The sequence below is a fragment of the Podarcis liolepis genome, assembly GCF_965112155.1.
Source record: "Podarcis liolepis genome assembly, chromosome: 2".
NCBI lineage: Eukaryota > Metazoa > Chordata > Lepidosauria > Squamata > Lacertidae > Podarcis > Podarcis liolepis.
The window spans coordinates 113,291,607-113,314,890 of NC_139555.1; the positions used below are offsets into that span (position 1 = coordinate 113,291,607).

Sequence of the window (23,284 nt, forward strand, 5' to 3'; positions counted from 1 at the left end):
AAGGCAGGCGGTTTTGTGCGGGGAGACAGAGCACACAAAATGGCTGCAAAGCTTGCAAAAGGCCATGCTCAAAGGTCAACGCATGAGCCACCATTCTTTTGTGGCAGCCTTTGAGCTGGCCATTACGGAGTCTCAAATTCTGCCCCAAAAAGGATTGGCATGAATACCGTATTTTTCGCTCCATAAGACGCACCTTTTTCCTCCTAAAAAGTAAGGGGGAAAGTCTGTGAGTCTTATGGAGCGAATGCGTGGTCCCTGGAGCCGAATTGCCCAGGGGCGAAAAGCAGATTGTGCTTTTTTCTTTTTTAAAAAAGAGGAAAGGGGGTGTTGAAATGAAGCCGCTGAGCAGCTGATCGGCAAGCGGTTAGGAGGAAGATAAGGGACACTAGCGATAAAGGAGGCGATAAAGGAGGTAAAAGCACATGGATCCTCGGGATTTTTGCATTGGGTCACCCCAAATTCACCATCAGATCACATAGCATGTCCATGGCTACAGTCTGCACACACACAAAAAGTGCATCCACTGTATTGTGGGGCCGCAGTGGCGCAAAAATGTGGTTACAAAGCATGGATCCACATGGATCCTCAGGATTTTTGCATTGGGCTACCCCAAACTCACCATCAAATCACATATCGTGTCTGTGGTCACAGCATGAACCTCAAAAATCATACATTCACTGTTTCGTTCAGAATATTCCTCCCCCCTTGTTTTCCTCCTCTAAAAACTAGGTGCATCTTATGGAGCGAAAAATACGGTACGTACAGTCATACCTCGGCTCCCAAATGCCTTGGGAGTTGAACATTCCAGCTCCCAAATAATCAAAAACCAGAAGTGAGTGTTTTGGTTTTTGAATGGTGTGGTGGTGGTGTTGTTTTTTGGAAGCCAAACGTCTGGCGCGGCTTCTGCTATTGTTTCCGGCGTGCCTGCGCAAGTGGAAACCAATCAGAAGCCGCGCCTTGGTTTCCAAATGTTTCGGAAGTTGAACGGACTCCTGGAACGGATTCCGTTCGACTTCCGAGGTACAACTGTATTGCTTTAATTGTTATGCATTTTTTAACCGGCTAGGGTTTACGCTTTTAATACTTTGAGATGGAATTGCTTTGTTGAGTATTTTAATTAGGTATGGATTTTAACCTTGCAAGCTATTTAGATGCCATTTTGGCAAGTAAGTGGCACATTAAAGGTAAAGGGACCCCTGACCATTAGGTCCAGTCGTGGCCGACTCTGGGGTTGCGGTGCTCATCTTGCTTTATTGGCCGAGGGAGCCGGTGTACAGCTTCCGGGTCATGTGGCCAGCATGACTAAGCTGCTTCTGGCGAACTAGAGCAGCACACGGAAATGCCATTTACCTTTCCGCTGGAGCGCTAGCTATTTATCTACTTGCATTCTGAAGTGCTTTCGAACTGCTAGGTTGGCAGGAGCAGGGACCGAGCAACAGGAGCTCACCCCGTCATGGGGATTCGAACCATCGACCTTCTGATCGGCTAGTCCTAGGCTCTGTGGTTTAACCCACAGTGCCACCAGCGTCCCTAAGTGGCACATTATTTATTATTATTATTATTATTATTATTATTATTATTATTATCATCATCATCATCATTATTATTATCATTATCATCATCATCATCATTATTATTATTCCTAGATGCAATCCTCCTCCTCTTCTTCTTCTTCTTCCTCCTCCTCCTCCTTGCAGCCTCCACACCTGGTCCAGGGATATAAACTTAACCCTCCCCCCCCCACCCACCAGGTAAAGCACTCTTCCCCCTTACTTGTATGCTGTTAGGATATTCCTCAGCACTGCGATGCAGAAGCACACTGCTCTTCTGACCAAGCCGTGCATAGATGCAATTTGCAGCCGGGTCATCCGGCACCGTCAGTGTTTCATAGTGGTGATCGGTCAATTGTTCCATGGTCTTCAACAAAAGAGGGCGATGGGAAGAGAAGGGAGAAGTTCATTAACAGAGGGATTGGGGAGTAGGCCTTCACATGAGCCCCAAGGCAACTGACCAACATCAAAACCAAGAAAGATAAGTTCTAAAAACACCACAAACACCCAGAGCAGAGACCTCTTCTGAAAGCAGAGACGTTTCTGAAAAAAACCAGAGGCATTCTTGTTGGGAATGGTGGGAGAGGATATTGATAAGAAGGACCAGAAATTGTTTTTATACGCAACAACAGCAGCGAGGTTACTGCTGGCTCAGGTGTGGAAACAGCAACAATTGCCGACAGTAGAAGAGTGGCAGTATAAGGTTATGGAATATGCAGAAATGGCCAAACTAACAGGGAAAATTTGACAACAGGGCAATGAAACGTTTCAAAAAGAATGGGATAAATTTATGTCGTATAGCGACAGGATGGAATAGTGAAACCAGTAGAATGGAATTAAAACTCATAATGGGAAAATAAAAAGAAACTGTCTTAGACATTAATGACATGTGAACTAAAATGTAAAATATAATTAAGATAATCAACAGTATTTGTAAATGAATATGAACAACAAGATTTGTATACATAGAAAGATTTATTTGTATACAAACTTTGTGGAAAAAGATGGAAGAAGAACAACAATATGTAAAATAAACAAAGACAATGTGAAAATTTTTAGATATAAAAAAGCCAGAAGAAGGAAAGAGGGAAGTAAGCTCTCAGGAGCAAGTACAAATGTAAAATGTAATGTAATATGTTTATGTATAGTAAAAACTAATAAAGGTCATCGGGTGGAGGGGGAAGCAGACATCTCTTCTGCTAACCAGAAGAGCTGGTCACCCCAATAATGTGGTTTCAGGAAGAGCACAGATAGCAGGCACCAGTCACATCTCCACAGAACAGGGGCAGCTACGCAGAAGGCCCTGCTTCAACTTTCTGTGGGGTGCGGCTTCTGGTATTTGGGGTGTGTGAAGGAGCAAGTCTCATAAGGCATTCATAAGGGATAAAGGCTTTCTTGAAGAAGAAGAGTTTGGATTTGATATCCCGCTTTATCACTACCCTGAGGCGTCTCAAAGCGGCTAGCAGTCTCCTTTCCTCCCCCCCACCCACCCACAACAAACACCCTGTGAGGTGAGTGGGGCTGAGAGACTTCAGAGAAGTGTGACTGGCCCAAGGTCACCCAGCAGCTGCATGTGGAGGAGCAGGGAAGCTAACCCAGTTCACCAGATTACGAGTCCACCGCTCTTAACCACTACACCACACTGGCTCTTGGGAGTGGAGAGGAGGTGGACCCAAGTAGCCCACCTAATCCAGCATCCTATTCTCACAGTGGCCAATCAGATGTCCCAAAGGAACTGGGCCAATCAGATGTCCCAAAGGAACTGAGCGTAACAGAGCTCTCCACTCCTGCCTTGCGGCTCTTTCTCAGGAGAGGCCCCCTGGGAGGTTGTGGACGTTACCTTCATGGCTTTCTTGGCCACGTCGCTGCTGCCAATGACAACCGTTTCAGAGCCAGCCATGCTGCAGAAGCTGCGGAGGTGCAACGTACCCGAGACAGGAACAGTCGAAACCGCAAAATCCTGCACAGAGACATTCCGTAAGACTTCCAGACGTCCATGCCACACAGTTGCAACCAAGAGCTCCACCCATTCTTTCCCCATACAGGACTGAAAAGGGCAGGGGTGAGAAACCAGCGGGAGGCTCCACACAAGTTTCTAACAAGGGAACTGCCGATGAGGTGATCTTTCCCCTGCAAGTAAAGCCTTAAATGACCTCTGTCTTGTACACCTGAAGGAGTGTCTCTACCCCTGTTGTTCTGCCCAGACATGGAGGTCCAGCACAGAGGACCTTCTGGCGGTTCCCTCCCTGCGAGAAGCCAAGTTACAGGGAACCAGGCACAGGGCCTTCTCGGTAGTGGCGCCCGCCCTGTGGAACGCCCTCCCATCAGATGTCAAGGAGATACAACTATATAGAACTACTATACAACTTTAAGGAGACATCTGAAGGCAGCCCTGTATGGGGAAGTTGGTAATGTTTGATGCTTTATTATGTTATAGTAAATAAATAAATAATAATAATAATAATAATAATAATATAATTCATTATTTATACCCCGCCCATCTGGGGAAACCCAGCCACTCTGGGTGCCTTCCAACAGAATATTAAAATACAATAACCTATTAAACATTAAAAGCTTCCCTAAACAGGGCTGCCTTCAGATGTCTTCTAAAAGTCTGGTAGTTGTTTTTCTCTTTGACATCTGGTGGGAGGGCGTTCCACCATATATCTGATGGAAGCCACCCAGAGTGGCTGGGGCAACCCACTCTGTACAAATATAACCATAAAATATATCAACAAACAACAAATATAACAACAAACAACAAATACAACAACAACAACAACGCCTCATTTGGGGCTTTCCTTTTATACCTGAGGATCACACATGGTGAGACTAATTATATGGCTGTGAGCTGCTGAAAAATATTTATATTTTGATAGTCTCCCTTTCACAACATGGGGGAGCATGTTTCATACAAATGCACAAATACAAATTAGAAAGAAATGCAGACCCCCCCCCATCTACCACCAGCCAATAGTTGCTTTTTCAGTGGGTTAAGGAAGAGTCCCAAGATGAGGACAAGGATATGGTTAGGAACTGTTCATCAGAGATTCAAGGGTGTCACACATTCTCTGGGTGTGGCTATGATATGTGGGTCACATTGGGACGTGGAGCAAGGGAAAACAGCTGAGGAAGCAGTGGAAAGGTTAAGCAGTTGGGAGCAAAGAAGTCTCTGTTCATTTCTTGAATTGTTTTCAACGTGAGAGTTCTCAGTAGAAGTTGGCTCAGCAGCGGCCTTGAAAGACAGATTATCAATCTTCCCTTTAATGTGCCACCACAGGTGACTACAATGGAACCTCGGGTTGCGAACGTGATCCGTGTGGGTGGCACATTCGCAACCCGCAGTGCCGTGTCTGCGCAGGTCGCGATTTGGTGCTTGATTGTGATTTTATGTAAACTGTGTTATTTTTACTGTTGTTAGCCGCTCTGAGCCCGGCTTCAGCTGGGGAGGGTGGGATATAAATAAATATTATTATTATTATTATTATTATTATTATTAGACGCAGGTGGCGCTGTGGGTTAAACCACAGAGCCTAGGACTTGTCGATCAGAAGGTCAGCGGTTTGAATCCCTGTGACGGGGTGAGCTCCTGTTGCTCGGTCCCTGCTCCTGCCAACCTAGCAGTTCAAAAGCACTTCAAAGTGCAAGTAGCTAAATAGGTACTGCTCCGGTGGGAAGGTAAATGGCGTTTCCATGCGCTGCTCTGGTTCGCCAGAAGCGGCTTAGTCATGCTGGCCACATGACCCAGAAGCTGTGTGCTGGCTCCCTCGGCCAATAAAGCGAGATGAGCGCCGCAACCCCAGAGTCAGTCACGACTGGACCTAATGGTCAGGGGTCCCTTTACCTTTACTATTATTATTATTATTATTATTCTGCGCATGCGCGAGCACCGAAACCCAGAAGTGACCCATTCTGGTACTTCTGGGTTTGGCGTGGTGCGCAACCCGGAAATGCATGACCTGAAGTGTCTGTAATCCAAGGTACCACTGTACTGGTTATATTTCCAGGGCACTCCATCTATTCATGCGGAGCGCTGGGGGGGTGTCCAGCAGATGAACATGTGCCAGACTTGTGAATAAGGCCGCAAAAATGTTTACTAGTCTGCTAGGGGCTGGCAGAGGAGGGGCAGAAAGTTCCAGCCCTCCTGCAGCAGTTTGCTCAAGCAGTTGCACAGAACTGCAGGCACTCGCCTGCAGGCAATATCCTTGTCACCTACGGGTACCAGGCTACTGCTTAAATGCAAGGCTGCTGTACACCTTAGAACAGGGGTGGGAAGCAGAAGCAGAATAGCAAGAAATGAATTGGAGAAGAGGAGGTTAAGGGGTGATATGATAGCCATGTTCAAATATATAAAAGGATGTCACATAGAGGAGGGAGAAAGGTTGTTTTCGGCTGCTCCAGAGAAGCGGACACGGAGCAATGGATCCAAACTACAAGAAAGAAGATTCCACCTAAACATTAGGAAGAACTTCCTGACAGTAAGAGCTGTTTGACAGTGGAATTTGCTGCCAAGGAGTGTGGTGGAGTCTCCTTCTTTGGAGGTCTTTAAGCAGAGGCTTGACAACCATATGTCAGGAGTGCTCTGATGGTGTTTCCTGCTTGGCAGGGGGTTGGACTCAATGGCCCTTGTGGTCTCTTCCAACTCTATGATTCTATGATTCTGTGAATAGCTAGGAACCACAACTGTGCAGGTTTTGGGCAGGGAGGTAGCAAAGGTTTAGTTCCCAGATTCCAGCTCACCCTGAAAGCATCTGCAACCATCTCTGCTCCTCTGTGATTAGTCCACTTGGAAATGCCCACGAAGAACTCTCTACCTGTAAAAAAGGCATTAAGAGGATGGAGAATACCAGAACCGGCAATAAGTCAGATTCCTGAGCATTAGCTCTCCCCAGACCTGAATAACAACGATGGTTTATCTCTTTCCAACTCAGATCTGACTACAACTGCTGCCTTAAAGCTACAATCATGGAAGGTATGTGGAAAGGGCAAGCGCAGCAGCAAGGTTATTGCTGGCTCAGGTGTGGAAACAGCAAAAATTGCCTACAATAGAAGAGTGGCAGTACAAGGTTATGGAATATGCAGAAAAAGCCAAACTAACAGCAAAAATTCAACATCAGGGTGACGAAACGTATAAAAAAGAATGAGGGAAATTTATGTTATATATAGAGAAGACAATGTGAAATAGGGAAACCAGTAGAACTAAAATAAACCTCGTAACAGAGATACACAAGAAATTTATTGGATAATAATATCAAAATGAATTAAAAATGCATATTAGGACTATTGTTGAACAATATTTGTAAATGAATATAGACAGGCAACAAGAATTGTATATATAGAAAGATTTATTTGTTTACAGACATTTTAAGGAAAAAAATTGAAGAACAATTATATATAAAATGGATCCAGTAGTAGATAGGTAGCCGTGTTGGTCTGCCATAGTCAAAATAAAAAAAATTCCTTCCAATAGCACCTTAAAGACCAACTAAGTTAGTTCTTGGTATGAGCTTTCGTGTGCATGCACACTGCACACTGTGTATCTGAAGAAGTGTGCATGCACACGAAAGCTCATACCAAGAACTAACTTAGTTGGTCTTTAAGGTGCTATTGGAAGGAATTTTTTTTATATAAAATGGACAAAGACAATGCGAAAAGTTAAAGAAGACATAAAAAAGCCGGAAGGAGGAAGGAGGGAAGTCAGCTCGGTCGAGTAAGAACAAATATGAAACATAATGTATGTGTATGTATAGTATGTAACTAAAAATTCAATAAAGATCATCTCAAAAAAAAGGAATGTATGTGGAGAGGAGAGAGGGCTTCATTTGCACCAGGTTTCTGCCCTAAAATGCATTTACAAATAGCAAGAGGCAGTCCTGGAACATACAGATCCGTACTGGCAAGAGTGCCTCTGAGCATGCATTAAGTGCAGCTCCCTCCCTCCCTCCGTGAATGCCCACCTGCAGACATGTGGGATTGGAGGGCACAGGGTTTTCAGGCCGGTGTCTATGACTTCCAGGCAGCTTTGAGTGTTGTGTGTGTGTGTGTGTTTTATTAGAACAGAAACTACCGTATTTTTCGCACCATAGGGCGCACCGGACCATAGGGCGCACCCAGTTTTTTTGGGGGGGAATAAAGGGAAAAAAATTATTTCCCCCCCAGGCGCGGGGCTGGGGCGGGGGAAGGTCGAGCTTCCCCCGACCCCAGCCCCCAAACAGGCAGCTCTCTGCAAGCCGCGGGAGCGCTCCCGCTGCTTGCGGACAGGTCCGCGAAGCCTGGGCGCGCCACCAGGGGTGGGGGGAAACCCTCAACAGAATCTCATCAAGTTCTCCACCGCCCTCAGCGCTACCATCATCATTTACATGGCACTTCCACTATGAAAAGAGGTTTCGAAGGCTTAGTCACCCTTACCGCAGAACAAAGAAACAAAAACCCCGTGGTGTACTTTCAAATTCCCATTTTATCAGGTTAACCCAAATGCAAAGTTCCCTCCATCTTCTGGACCTCCCCGCTCCTGAGATAAGGGCCACAATCCTCAGCGACAGAGGAGTCATTTACCTGTGAACAGGACATCGCTCCCATCCAAGGTGGCGCCTTCATCTGTAACCTCCACCACTCGCAGTTTGAGCTCCTCCAAGACCTTCTTGACGCTGCTGATCTGGGAAAGCAGCAGGGATAGAGGAAGAGATCAGACATTTTCTAGCGCATCCCCTTTCCTTAACACCTCTTCATGCAACTCTCAACACAGTATACCTGAAGGCGCATCTCCACCCCCATCGTTCAGCCCGGACACTGAGGTCCTCCTCCGAGGGCCTTCTGGCAGTTCCCTCCCTGCGAGAAGCGAGGTTACAGGGAAGCAGGCAGAGGGCCTTCTCGGTGGTGGCACCTGCCCTGTGGAACTCCCTCCCATCAGATGTCAAGGAAATAAACAACTACAGTGGTACCTCGGGTTAAGAACTTAATTCGTTCTGGAGGTCCGTTCTTAACCTGAAACTGTTCTTAACCTGAGGTACCACTTTAGCTAATGGGGTCTCATGCTGCCGCCACGCCACCGCCACACCATTTCTGTTCTCATCCTGAAGCAATGTTCTTAACCCAAGGTACTATTTCTGGGTTAGCGGAATCTGTAACCTGAAGCGTCTGTAACCTGAAGTGTCTGTAACCCAAGGTACCACTGTATCTGACTTTTAGGAGACATCTGAAGGCAACCCTATTTAGGGAAGTTTTTAATATTTTGTGTTTTATTGTGCTTTTAATTCTGTTGGGAGCAGCCCAACATGGCTGGGGAAACACGGCCAGATGAGTGGGGTATAAGTAATTATTATTATTATTATTATTATTATTATTATTATTATTATTATTATTATTATTGGCTCCCATCAAACGTTGCCGTATCACTGTCAGACAGGCCCCAGGGGCCACAAAATGGACGCTATATGCAACCCTCCATAAACCACTCCCCACAGTGGCCTGCCCCAAGATCTCCCTGTGCACACTTGAAAACGTTGGCAGCATTAAGATAAATTCAACAGCGTAAATAAGTTTTGATGGATGTAATAATGGAACACTGAATGGTTCCGTTTATGTAAAATATGCAGGGATCTATGAATGAACCATGGAAAGAGAAGAAAGGAAGTCACTGACATTTTAAGGTTGTTTAAATGAATATTCTAAATTGTAAAACAGAAAATTTAATAAAAATCACACACAAACACAAACACACCTGGCTGTTGCAGCTCTCTTTGAGGAAGCCACTGTTGGGATACTGCCAGGGAGATAAAGTCCATCATGGCCCCCAAGCCGGCTGCCGGATGATCCATCGACCTCCCGTAGGCACGCAGTATCAGCAATTAGTGACATGAGCTCCAGAAAATAGCCTGCCACATTCTAGAGCCGATGCACACTCTCTATCAGCAGATAATGCACAGCCAAAAGTTGCACTCAGGAGAGCATTATTTACAAGTTTTATTCAGCGTTGATCAGAACAAAGAAAGACATGACTGCCTGCTTCAGTGTCTCCAGACAGAGAGAACGAAAGCAGAGACACAACAGAAACATCCTGTGAAAACAGGAAATACGCAGGCTGTGACACAAACATCCTGCTCGCTTTTAAGGTGGAACGGAAATATCCTAACAGCCACATGCAATCAGTTTGCATCCTAGCATTGGAAGGGACCTGGAGGGTCATTTAGCTCAACCCCGCAGGCAGTCCAACGTCAGGCAATTGATGTTGCCCAAGCAGGCAAAGTCAGCAAGTAGAGATGGGGTGGGGGAACCACAGAACCCGAATGCGGCCTTACGGTCTCTTCTCTCTGCCCCTTAGGACCACCATCTCCCTACAAGCCCCACTCCATATCCTCTTCCAGTAAAATTGGGTGGGGGGCTGGTTAGAATACATCTTTGAAATATACTCGGAGTCGAGAGTGGATTTCATGCTCTTTATTCAACTCATAGTGGTGAGGAGGAATGGACGTTCCCCCAGAATGTCTGCTTTATATACATTATTTACACAATGGGCCCCACGTGATTGGCCAATCACCTGTAGGCCAATCAGATTGTGGATTCACTTCCACCTGGAGCTGGATTGGGTGGCTCCTGTGGACCAATCAGACTGCTGCATTCTGAATCCTATTGTTCTAGGACCAATCAGACAGCTGCATTCTGGATCCTATTCAACTCAGTACCGGATGAAGGATGGAAAGGGGAGAGCGCAGATGTGTGTAGAACCACAGGCTTCTGAAGATCTGGAATGTAGCCGACTGCACGACATAAAATTCGCATCCATGGCTTGGCCTGCTTTTGCCTTTCATCCTCCCCACCGCTGGCAGGCGACCTGCGGAGACTGAGCCACCCTTGGGCTGGAAAAGTTTCCCCCAAGCTAGAGCAGGTGCCAAACAGCTTCTTGAAAAAGGTAAAAAGGACAGAGAAGGGTACTGATTTCCTCGGCTTCTCCTTTTCCTTTTCCAAGATGGCGTGGAAATATTTTCTGACTGACAGGGGTCCTCCTCGCTATATAAGAACACAATTCTGCATAGAATTCCAGACAGGCAGGTATCCTCAGGACAAGAATTGCCAGAAAGCCCAAACTGTGATCTGGCACGCGGGTTTATAGCAGAGTTTAATTCAAGCCCTGGTTATATAAGGGGAGTGTGGGGCCAGAGCGGCCCCAGAAAATCTGCATGACCTTTTGTTTCATTTTCATTCCACAGACACTTCTGGGCCAGGCTTATTTCACAGATGATTCACAGGCCTCTCTCTCACACACAGACCAAGATTTCAATTTAATTAATTGAAGTCAACAACGGAATGTACTATCGGGTTTTGACCACAGCAAAGATTTCCCTTTCATCAAATTATGAGTTTTTGCTTTGGACTTCTTCCTATTTTACAGACTCTTATAACCTCAGGATACTTCCGCATTCTCGTTCTTAGCTTGACAGTCTATTTACATTTTTTCACCCTCCGTGCCATAGTTCACCTATTACTGGCAGCTTTTAAAAAAGAGAGAACAAAAGGAATTAATAGAAGGATGTGTGCTTTTTATAAAAACTGCAGGGCGAGCCCTTAAATAACGTTGCTTTATTCTCTTTGATGTTTTAAGCTATGCATGTTTTTGATCATTTTAAGTCAATTTTAGACATTTTATTGAGTGTGACAAATAAATGTGAAATAATAATAATAATAATAATAATAATAATAATAATAATAATAATAATAATAATAAACTTCAGAAACAAAGACTGAGGGCTGCTTAATGCAAAAAGTTGCAAGTTCTGTGAGGAATAATATTAGAAATATTGCAAAAATGGAGGAGGAGACGTGATATGTTAAGAATGTAAAGGCAATATTAAGTTAGGAAATGCGTAAGAAGTGATTAAGACAGGATTATCAGAGGTGCTGATGGAAGTCCAATAAGAATGTATTTGTGATAAATTGTGTGGTATGTTTTATAATTAAAAACCAATAAAAATATTTTTTTTTAAAAAAGTTGCATCTTACACAGATATGCAATGACAGTCCTAAATGCTTTAGCTGAGATTCCTGCATTGCAGAGGGTTAGGCTAGATGACCCTTGGGGTCCCTTTGCAACTCTACAATTCTATGATTCTATGTGTGATGGCCTGGGACTCAGGCTTGGACTTGGAACCAGAGGAGTCTCAGTCTGCAGCGGATCCTTTGCCTCAGGCATCATCTGAACCAAGTCTGGGGTCTGATCCTGAAGAGTCCCAGTCTGCACAGGTGCCCCTGCAACAAACACCAGCTGGGCCGAGTCAGGGGCCTGATCCTGCCCTGGCTCCAGATGCGGGGATGACCTCGTTGCCTTCAGCTGGGCCATCACTTACAGCTGCTCCACTACCGGCTTGATCAGGGGAGGCTGAGGCGGCCCCTGGGTCTAGTAACCCTCCGACGTCTCCCCAGCTGCAGAGACTAAGGTCTGAGGGAAGGAGAGACCTGAGTACTCGCAGGAGGAGTGCTCGCCTTCGGGCGAAGCAGAGAGGTGAGTCGCCGGGGGATCAGGACCGGCCGCTACCCCGGCAAAGATAAAAGGCTGTCGGACCCCGTCCCAGGTTGCGGGAGCAACATTGCTGTATGCCAGAGATCCTGTACCCGTCCTTGCCTGGTTTCCTGTCTTGGCCCTGTCGGACTGACTCCTAGTGGAACCTTCAGAGTCTGGACCGCGTTTCACGGGTTACCCCTGGGCCCAGCACACTATGACTGCATGTGTGCCTATTTTGCCAGGTTTGCACAGGATCCCACCGCTGTAAGATGTACCCTTTGTACAAAGGAGGTGACCAAAACACTACACTTAGAACAAACTCAAACAAATACTAAGCATAGGAAAAGCCCGCCAAAATCTATCTCCTCAAGTACCCCAGGAGCTGGCCTCTAAAGCTTTGTGCAACCCCTGAACTGGAAGACCCGGTGAACTGGAGCACACATAAAACATTGACTGGGCTCCCCAGCATTACATCTACCAACATGAACCTCCTTCTTTACGTACAAAAAGTAAAAGGCACATGTTAGGTGCCATCCCTACCATTAGGCAGAGGGAGGTGGCTAAGTGTTGGTGCTGACCTTTGAAGCCCTAAACGGCCTCGGTCCAGTATACCTGAAGGAGCGTCTCCACCCCCATTGTTCTGCCCAGACACTGAGGTCTAGCGCCGAGGGCCTTCTGGCAGTTCCCTTGCTAAGAGAAGTGAGGTTGCAGGGAACCAGGCAGAGGGCCTTCTCGGTAGTGGCACCCGCCCTGTGGAACGCCCTCCCATCAGATGTCAAAGAGAAAAACAACTACCATACTTTTAGAAGACATCTGAAGGCAGCCCTGTTTAGGGAAGCTTTTAATGTTTAATAGACTATTGTATTTTAAGATTCTTTTGGAAGCCTCCCAGAGTGGCTGTGGAAACCCAGCCAAATGGGTGGGGTATAACTAATAAATTATTATTATTAACTCTGGCAGCTGGTTTGGGGTGTCATGAAAGGGTAGATATCATTTTTAATTATTGCATTTTGACTCCCAGAGGTACTTACAGAACTCCCTGACAAAATAACTCCCTGACTACTTTGCACCTCGATTTGACGGACAGGGCATGAGGGGAGAGGGGGAGAAAGAAGAGAAGCCATTTGCTAAATTGCCTCGGGCAGCGAAATGTCTTGGGCCAAGCCAACACTGTGTCAACATGATAATGTGTGTACAGAGTGGTCAGCCAACTGGATCTCTTGTGGTGCCTTTGCTTCGATAATTTCCAACTTGCCCAAGAGCCTTTTTTAAGCTTGCTCCAAGGGAAACTCAGTACTTTTCACGTTCCTTTTATTTAAGCTGCAGAAAGGCGTTCTGTGAATGCTCCGAAGCCCTTTTCAAAGGGTTTCAAAAGGCCAACTCTGTTCCGCTGAGGGGTGGGGGGTGGGGAAGGCATTCCATGCATGCTCAGAGACACAGCAAATGAGTTGCTAGGAGGTTGTTGTTTTTAAAAAAACAGAAACAAAATAAAGATGGCAGCATATGGCACAGAAGCAACAGTTAGACAGGGAGTTCATGGGTGAAGGTACCCCCAAACACTTATATTTATTTTAACTAAAAGCATAAGAAGAAAAACACAAGAGAGAGAGAGAAGGAGAGAGAGAGAGAGAGAGAGAGAGAGAGAGAGAATGAATCAACTTCTGTCTGACAGTAATTAGCAGAGAGAGGCAAGGAAATGTGGACCCTTTAAGAGGTGCCAAATATTCTCCAGGGCTTGGGTGGAGTGTGTATGGACACACCATTCTATATTCAGCACACTGCACTGGAGCAGGGAGGTGGGTCATGAGAATGGCGGATGGCCGGGCGGGTGGGAATGAGGCACGATGCCAACTGCTGAGGCAACCGGCCAGGCGGCTTGCCTCAGCGCTCCGGGGACACGGGTGGGATTAGTCCCAGAGGTTCCTACAGAGGAACAGATGGGACCTGCGATTGACAGGGTTTAACTAACAGCTAGCTGGCGACCGGCTGCTCTCCCCTGCCCCCACCCTTTCGAAGGCAGCAAATCCACTAGGACAGGACTGGAACCTTAAGAGGGCAATGCTGTGCATGTTTACTCAAGAGCAAGACTCACCCACACATGAGGCTGGCAAATGTATTTAAGGCAGCCGTTTGCCGCCTCACGGAAGCATGCTATGACAAACTTTGAGAACACTCCCGACTTATCCCCGTGACCTTGTCACACCCTCAATAATGGCCTGTTAAAATTTTAAAAAGAAATAAAAACCAACCGTAGCAATCTGGCACAAGGACTGGGCTTATACTCAGGCATCAAAGGCCTAGAAGTTAGTACAGTCATACCTCAGGTTACAGACGCTTCAGGTTGTGTTTTTTCGGGTTACGGGTGTGGGAATGTTCTGGGGTGCAGGAGAGGATATATTGTGGGATTATATCCTTATCCAACTTGTGCTAACAAGTTCCCAAAATATCAGCAGAGTTTATAGACATTCCCCTTTAAGTTCACAACAGTAACGCTTGCACAGGTTCGCTAGAACCTCTATAATAATTACTCTGGTAATTTCCCCTTTGTTCCCTCTTAAAATACAAGACACAACACAATCTTTATAAAAGTATAACAGAGTTTACTCACGTTCTGTTCACAATATGATCCTAGAAGGCAGACAGGCTTAAAAAGGTTACATACATTCAGAATCTATCTTGTAGCAAGATAGTCCTTATCTCCTCTCTTGGCTGGGAGCCAAGAGAGCATCCTTAGATGTTTCCTCATCGAAGGAAGATGGCAGAGAAAGAGAGTGGCTGCCTGCCCTGTGCTTTTGTCATTACCTGCACAGGTGAGGCCACACCCACCTCTGGTCACATGTGGAGGAAGTCCGTCCCCAGGAAGTTTACCTGCTTGCTGGACAGACATCCCTCCTCATGTTCTAACATGTACACTCTAGGAATGTTGTCATTGACTGCTCCTGTGTTTACATCCCACAACGGGCCGCCGAAACCCGGAAGTACCAGAACGGGTTACTTCCGGGTTTCGGCGGTCGCACATGCGCCGAAGCACTAAATCATGCTTTGCGCATGCGCAGAAGCACTGAATTACAACCTGTGCATGCACAGACACGGGTTGCGAACGCTGCGGGTTGCGAACGTGCATCCCGCACGGATCACGTTCGCAACACAAACATCCACTGTAAATGCTCACTGCCAAGTTAGTAAATAGCCATTTCCTAGGGTGCTTCAAAACTGCCTCCGGGCAACCAGGCGAGGACGTTTTGGGGGGAACGGGAGAAAAATAGCGCCCGGCAAATAAAAAGCGGAGATCGCAAGACGACTGGCAACCCTGGCAGGTTTATTTGCAAGATGATTCAACACAAACAAAATGAACAGCTTACCTCGTCCCGCCGTGACGGCACCCATGGCCGCGTGAGCAGCGCGGTGTCTCCCTGTATCACGGCCAGGTCCCCCACCAGCGTGGAGCAAGGGAGGCCCTCGTCCGCAGCCAGCTCAATGACCTGCAGCCCTAGCTTCTGGCGCAAGATGCCGGTGTAGACGCCGTACTGCCGGTGGGCCTTGGCCAGGTCGACAGGCTCAGCCCCGCCATCGGACGCGTCTGCCGCCGTCTCTGCCGTGCCGAAGGAGGAAGGGATGCAGCGGACAATGGCGTGCGTATACTTGCCAAAGGAAGAGATGCTGGCCATGGTCTGGAAGGGAGGAAGAGAGAGGTGAACCGTTGAGCTGGTTGGCAAGCTGCCCCTCTTGCTCAAGTCTGAGGGGCAATACAATGAATTGCCCCGGTCAGCTCCTGAGAACGAGGGAGAACCACTTCAGGCCCAGAAGAAACAGAGCTTGGATTTTTGTTGTTGCATTCATATCGTTCCTCACTGAATCTCCACAACAACCCTGTGAAGTAGGTTAAACTGAGAGGCAGTGACTGGCCCAGGGTCACTCAGTGAGCTTTCTGGCCCAGTGGGGAATCGAACCTTGGTCTCCCAAGTCCTAGTCCAACACACTAACCACTGCACAGAGAGTCAGCATGACAGGAAGTCAGGAAGTTCTGGGTTCAAATACCTGCTCGGTCACAAAGCTCACCAAACCTGTCATGCTGTCTCGAGCCTACCCACCTCATAGGGGTGTTGCAATGATAAAGGGGGATCTCTCCATGCCCTGAGCTTTCTTAGGGGAGGAGCAGGGTATATACCCAGCTCTGCATGACTCAAATGTGCCTGTCATTCTAGGACGAGTGGTTGGGTCCAGTTAACAGTATTTCCCAGGAAATGTTAGGATACAGTTTCTGAAGGCGTAAGATGGCCGCCAAACAGGCGCCAGCATGTGCCATGGTGGTGGTGAGGGGGCAAAGGTTGGAAGTAGTGCTGGTCGATATCAGCTTTTCAACGTCGCTATGTATCGCCAGCCAAACATCGTGATATAATAATAATAATAATAATAATAATAATAATAATAATAATAGTAATAATAATTCATTATTTATATCCCGCCCATCTGGCTGGGTTTCCCCAGCCACTCTGGGCGGCTTCCAACAGAATATTATAATACAATAGTCTATTAAACATTACAAGCTTCCCTAAACAGGGCTGCCTGTTTACTGTTACTGACACATTGCAATGTTGAAAAGCGGAGGGAGGAACAAGCTGCAGTGGTGGTTTCACGCTGAAGCCTTGCGAGGCCAGGGCCAACGCAGCTTGTTCCTCCCTCTGCATGCTGGGTGCTGGCAGTGGAGGGACCCAGTTTCACTTGCAATATACCCCTGGGTCAGGGGTCTGCAACCTTTAAGACAAAAAGAGCCACTTGGACCCGTTTCCGAAGAAAAAACAACAACTGGGAGCCGCAAAACCATTGTGACATTTAAAACAAATATATCTCTGGAGCCACGATCTGACAGCGGGCGGGAAGGTGACGTCGGGAAGGTGCGTGACTAACGCACGCACCGCCCCCGTGTGACATCACAGCCAGTACAGCGCCCGCCACAGTGAGGAGTGTCGGGGCGCACAATGCGCCTCCTCCCCTCACTAGTATCTGCCCCGGAGCCGCAGCAAAGATGTAAAAGAGCCACATGCGGCTCCGGAGCCGCAGGTTGCAGACCCCTGCCCTGGGTGAAGGTGCCATTGCGCTCTACCCCTCAAACCAGTCCTGGGCAATGTATCACAACATTGCCCAGGGCTACTCACTAGGTTAGTCTTAGGTGAGCCTTTCTTCCAAATAATTCACCTCTGAGCTATTCAATCATTCATTCGATCTCTTGCCCTTCACTATAAGGGTCCCAGGATGAGCGGAAACAGCAAAGGCAGCACAATGTAAAAACAAAATATAAACATCCAGCCATACACAACAACAACTGGGCTGGGGTGGTGAGAGACACCCAGCCATGTACACACCCTATTATCAAAGGAAATGTTCTGGTTAACTGAAGAAAAGTGCTGGAATCGCAAACACAAACCCTAAGCAGTCTTATCTTCATAACAACAACAATATTGATATGCCACTTAATGCCAAAATAGGCTTCTAAGCCGTATGTGAAGTGCAAACAGCAGATACACAAGCATGGAAGTCGGAACATTCATAATTAAAATGCATTCCTAATTAAAATACGCAATAAGACAGTCCTGATTAAAAACAAAACAGCAATTAAAACAGGAGGTTCAGATCAAGAGATCGAGGGAGTGCGAGCGTAAACAGGTGTCTCTTCAAAAGCCAGCAGAATGCCAATACGGATGGAGCCTCTCGTACGCAGAGACAGATCCCTGGCCCTTCTAGTCTGCTGTTATTAGTCTATGCTTAGGGGATGTGGTGGTGCTGTGGTTTAAACCACTGAACCTCTTAGGTTTGCTAATCAGAAGGTTGGCAGTTCGAATCCTCATGACGGCGTGAGCTCCCGTTGCTCTGTCCCAGCTCCTGCCTACCTAGAAGTTCAAAAGCACGCCAGTGCAAGTAGATAAATAGATACCGCTGTGGCGGGAAGGTAAACGGCATTTCTGTGCGCTCTGGCTTCCTTGCACCAGAAGCGGTTTAGTCATGCTGGCCACATGACCTGGAAAACTACCTGCGGACAAAGGCCAACTCCCTTGGCCTGAAAAGCAAGATGAGCGCTGCACCTCATAGTTGGATTTGACTGAACTTAACCATCCAGGGGTCCTTTACCTATAGTCCATTCTTTAAAAGCAGAGACATCACCTTGCCAACAAAGGTCCATATAGTTAAAGCTATGGTTTTCCCAGTAGCGATATATGGAAGTGAGAGCTGGACCATAAAGAAGGCTGATTGCCGAAGAATTGATGCTTTTGAATTATGGTGTTGGAGGAGACTCTTGAGAGTCTCATGAACTGCAAGAAGATCAAACCTATCCATTCTGAAGGAAATCAGCCCTGAGTGTTCACTGGAAGGACAGATCGTGAAGCTGAGGCTCCAATACTTTGGCCACCTCATGAGGAAAGAAGACTCCCTGGAAAAGACCCTGATGTTGGGAAAGATGGAGGGCACAAGGAAAAGGGGATGACAGAGGACGAGATGGTTGGACTGTGTTCTCGAAGCTACCAGCATGAGTTTGACCAAACTGCGGGAGGCAGTGGAAGACAGGAGTGCCTGGCGTGCTCTGGTCCAGGGGGTCACAAAGAGTCGGACACGACTAAACAACAACAATAGTCAATTCTATATCAATGGCCTACTGTTTGAGGTGCTTGGGATCAACCTATAACCTTCTGCAGGCCAAAGCATTGTCCTTCAAACCCTCCCCCCTTATCTTGTGATCCTGTAGGCAGCGTTGATAAATGTGAGTTTAATGACATTGCTGTGGGACACTCTGAACCCAAGGGATAATGGTGGGCTATGAATATAACAGAGACACTTGCATGTGTGTGTGTGCACACACACTTTGACTACCACTAAAGAAGCAGCTGTCACCCCACAGAAAGGGGATGGGGGGGTACCTATTACCCCAGGCTTCCCCAAAGACTGGGGGGGGGGGGAATGTGTCCATTGCCCCATTCCTGACTGTGCAGAAAATGAAGCTAGGAATCTAGTTAAGGATTGCATCCCCCTCTGCCCTTCTATTGGAGTGTGTGTGTGTGTGTGTGTGTGTGTGTGTGTGTGTGTGTTAAGTAGATCCCAGATCAAAGGTTCTCAGGTTCCACCAGCTACCGACTTCCTGGGAGGTTTCAAACAGTCTTCCAAAGGCCAATCAATAGCGCCAGAGGACAATAATAGATTCCACTCATCACCAAGCTGATTAGGTAATTGCTTCCAAAAGGAAGCCAATCAGCAAATCAATGCCCTGCGTTTGGGACTGGCCGCTGGGCTGTTGTTGTTGCTCATTGCACAAATCAGTCACGAGCTGAGCACTGAACAGCCCAACATCTGGAACTCTTCAGCATTCTTTAGAGCACACACACACACACAAAACCAAGGCGTACATTATGACATGCACACGGCTTGCGGAAATATGGTTCCAAGTACACAGATGCTGCCAGACGACATCTCTGGGGCGGAGCAGAAATATCCATAGGTCAAGGGGGCACCACTTCAGTGGCCTGCAGAGCTCTTTGCTGCAATTTATGCAAACGACCCAAACCGCAACAGTTCCATCCATTTCGCAGATTGCAAAGACCCGGGCGGCGTTAGCACAGAGTCTGAGGCCAGGCATGGAATGTTAACGTGAGCCGCTCCAGTTTGGTTTGCAAACTTCAGAGCATGAGGGGCCTGATCTTTGCAAATCCCAGTACAAACTGACCTGATCCACAGTCCAGATTGGAATGCTGCTAACCTTTGGATTTTGCACGTCTCCGACTTTTGCAGCACATACCGGCATGTTACCCAAATGTGTGTTTTAGGATCAAATCTGTTTAGAAAGGTGTGTTTTGAGTGAAAATATTTAAATACACTCCCCCCCCCCCTGCAGATTTTCCATACTGACATTTGCAAACTGTTGCAGAAATGGGGTGGACCTATACGTGGATTGATACAAACCCGAAACAGACTGACCCATCCATTCCTGTGTGTTATGTGTGCCTCCACATCCCATCAATTGAGTTTTCAACCACCTACCCTAGGGACACGGGTGGCACTGTGGGTTAAACCACAGAGCCTAGGACTTGCCGATCAGAAGGTCGGCGGTTCGAATCCCTGCGACAGGGTGAGCTCCCATTGCTCGGTCCCTGCTCCTGCCAACCTAGCAGTTCAAAAGCACGTCAAAGTGCAAGTAGGTAAATAGGTACCGCTCCGGCGGGAAGGTAAACGGCATTTCCGTGCGCTGCTCTAGTTTGCCAGAAGTGGCTTAGTCATGCTGGCCACATGACCCGGAAGCTGTACGCCGGCTCCCTCGGCCAATAAAGCGAGATGAGCGCCGCAACCCCAGAGTCGGCCACGACTGGACCTAATGGTTAGGGGTCCCTTTACCTTTACCACCTACCCTGGATTTCAGAGTTTCCTCATTTTCTTTCCAAAGTGGGCCAATGCATCAGAAATCCTCAATTGTTCAATTCCCAAACGGTATACAAAGCACTGAGTGTGGGCAAGAAGGCCCCACGAACAGCTTTCAGTTCCACATCTTCTCTAGTCTTCTATATTAGGGGAAGGCGGACTATGGGCTTTTGGGATCTAGTGGAAACCTGTGATCCATCAACAAGAGTGTGCAGAGGAGGGCAACCAAGATGATACAAGAGTCTGGAGACCAAGCCTTATGAGGAGCGGTTGAAGGAGCTGGGAATGTTTCGCCTGGGAAAGAGGAAACTGAGAGGAGATAGCTGACAATGGCTATCCCATCTCAAGGGTTGTCCCGTGGAAGATGGAGCAAAGTAAGCTCTGTGCGTTTGTGGAAATGGCAAAATTGACGGAAATCATTAGAGGCCATTCAAATCAGGGAATAATTAAAGAGTGGGATGGAGTGAAGGAATACATGGAAAAATATGGTTCTGGAACTGGAATATTAATAGATAATGTGTAAAACATGCAGGGGTAAGCAAGGAAATAATAAAAGAGTCAATGGAATAATTATTAAATTACAACAACACAACAAGATGGAAGAAGTAAAATAATAAAAAATTGAGATCACACATGGGTGAAGGGGAGTGGGGGGTATAGGGGGATTTATAAAAAATTCTAATATAATATTTCTAGTTGTGTTGCATTTATATACAGCAAAAGGAAGTCTATAGCAATTAGGTATATTTTAATTTGGTCAACTATGTAATAGGCTTATGTTACAAAACGAATATGGATTTTGAATTTGATGTTTGTAATTCTCTTTTGGTTTTGGAATAAAAAAAACAAAACTCACTTCCACAATCATAAAAAAGGAAGATGGAGCGAGCTTGTTTTCTCCTGCCCTGGAGGGGAAGACTCAAACCAATGGATTCAAGTTACAAGATAGGAGATTCTGATTAAAACATCAGGAAAAACTAAGAGCTGTTTGACAGTGGGAAGGTCTCCCTCGGCAGGTTGTGGACTCTTGACTGGAGGTTTTCAAGCAGAGCTTGGGTGGCCATCTGCCATGGGTGCTTTAGCTGAGATACCTCCATTCCAGGGGGTTGGACTAGATGACCCTAGAGGTCCCTTCCAGCTATACAGTTCTATGGTTCCGTACACCTTCTCTGGTAGTAAGACAAGCATCACAGGCAGCGGCTGGGTGGAGACACCTCCCTTCTCTGTGTGACTATGGCGGTGGTGGTGCTTTTTTTTTTTTACAGTGGTACCTCAGGTTAAGAACTTAATTCGTTCTGGAGGTCCGTTCTTAACCTGAAACTGTTCTTAACCTGAGGTACCACTTTAGCTAATGGGGCCTCCCGCTGCCGCCGCCGCGCAATTTCTGTTCTCATCCTGAGGTAAAGTTCTTAACCCGAGGAACTATTTCTGGGTTAGTGGAGTCTATAACCTGAAGCATCTGTAACCTGAAGTGTCTGTAACCCGAGGTACCACTCTATTTGGAATTTATCTACTCCCCTTCTGCACACCGCCTACCTTTTTTAAATAAAAATAAAAATATTTCGATAAAAAGCCTCCCTCCCTGGCAGGTGCTATTCCAGCCCGGCCTTCTGCCATTATTAATAAGGGGAAATAGGGATATAGCGCAGGTGACAAACACAACCAACCAGCCTCCAGAGGGAAAAGCAGGACTCATATGGCAGGACTCTAATTGGCCCATTCTGGACGGAAGCATCCTAGGCAACCGCCTGGTCAGGTGTAGTGGCTGATGTGAGCTGCGATAAGCCAGCTCCCCACCTATTTATAAAACCAACTTATAAAAATGTGGGTCTGTGTGTTTGCATATGCGCTCTCTCTCTCTCTTTTTATATAGATCGTGGAAGCGTGCAAGAAAACTGTCGAAACATATGTAATTGATTTGCAATTGAATTGCTATTTGATGTAATTAATTTGTATTTGAATTGGTATTGCTATTTGTTGTGAATATAATATGGCGCATACGGGTTGAGAACTTAATTCATTCTGGAGGTCCGTTCTTAACCTGAAACTGTTCTTAACCTGAAGCACCACTTTAGCTAATGGGGCCTCCCGCTGCGCCGCCAGAGCACGATTTCTGTTCTCACCCTGAAGCAAAGTTCTTAACCCGAGGTACTATTTCTGGGTTAGCGGAGTCTGTAACCTGAAGCGTTTTTAACCTGAAGCGTCTGTAACCCGAGGTACCACTGTATTGGATTTTTGTAATTGAAAATTAATAAAATTACCAGTATTTTAAAAAACAAACAAACAACCATATTTTTAAAGAACCCAGAACAAATGAACAACACGGAAACAAATCAATTCTCTAAAAACAGAAGCACCATCAACAGGCGGACAAAGCTACCAATGGCTATTACTAGCCACAATGACTATGTTTCACCTCCATTTCTCACGCCCCGGGAAAGGTCACTTTCAGTGCCGCTAAACAGGGTGGTTTGACTTCACCCCCCAGAGCAGGGGTAGGCAACCTAAGCCCCGTGGGCCGGATGCAGCCATAGAATCATAGAGTTGGAAGAGACCACAAGGGCCATCGAGTCCAACCCCCTGCCAAGCAGGAAACACCATCAGAGCACTCCTGACATATGGTTGTCAAGCCTCTGCTTAAAGACCTCCAAAGTAGGAGACTCCACCACACTCCTTGGCAGCAAATTCCACTGTCGAACAGCTCTTACTGTCAGGATGTTCTTCCTAATGTTTAGGTGGAATCTTCTTTCTTGTAGTTTGGATCCATTGCTCCGTGTCCGCTTCTCTGGAGCAGCAGAAAACAACTTTTTCCCCTCCTCTATGTGACATCCTTTTACCA

The 23,284-nt window shown here is 46.7% G+C and overlaps 1 protein-coding gene across 6 annotated transcripts in view; it reads right to left on the reverse strand.

Annotated features, from left to right (window-relative positions):
* Nucleotides 1-23,284, reverse strand: part of DDAH2 (DDAH family member 2, ADMA-independent) — a 323,504-nt gene that overhangs the window by 1,596 nt on the left and 298,624 nt on the right. For 4 of the 6 annotated variants that reach the window (XM_083493146.1, XM_083493145.1, XM_083493147.1 and 1 more), the window contains 5 exons: nucleotides 15,408-15,716; nucleotides 8,106-8,205; nucleotides 6,291-6,364; nucleotides 3,391-3,510; nucleotides 1,774-1,917 (listed from right to left, as the gene is read on the reverse strand). In XM_083493146.1, coding sequence (XP_083349272.1) covers nucleotides 1,774-1,917; nucleotides 3,391-3,510; nucleotides 6,291-6,364; nucleotides 8,106-8,205; nucleotides 15,408-15,713 — 744 coding nt within the window. In that variant the 5' untranslated portion in view covers nucleotides 15,714-15,716. The other 2 variants (XM_083493148.1, XM_083493144.1) reach the window with 2 other exon arrangements.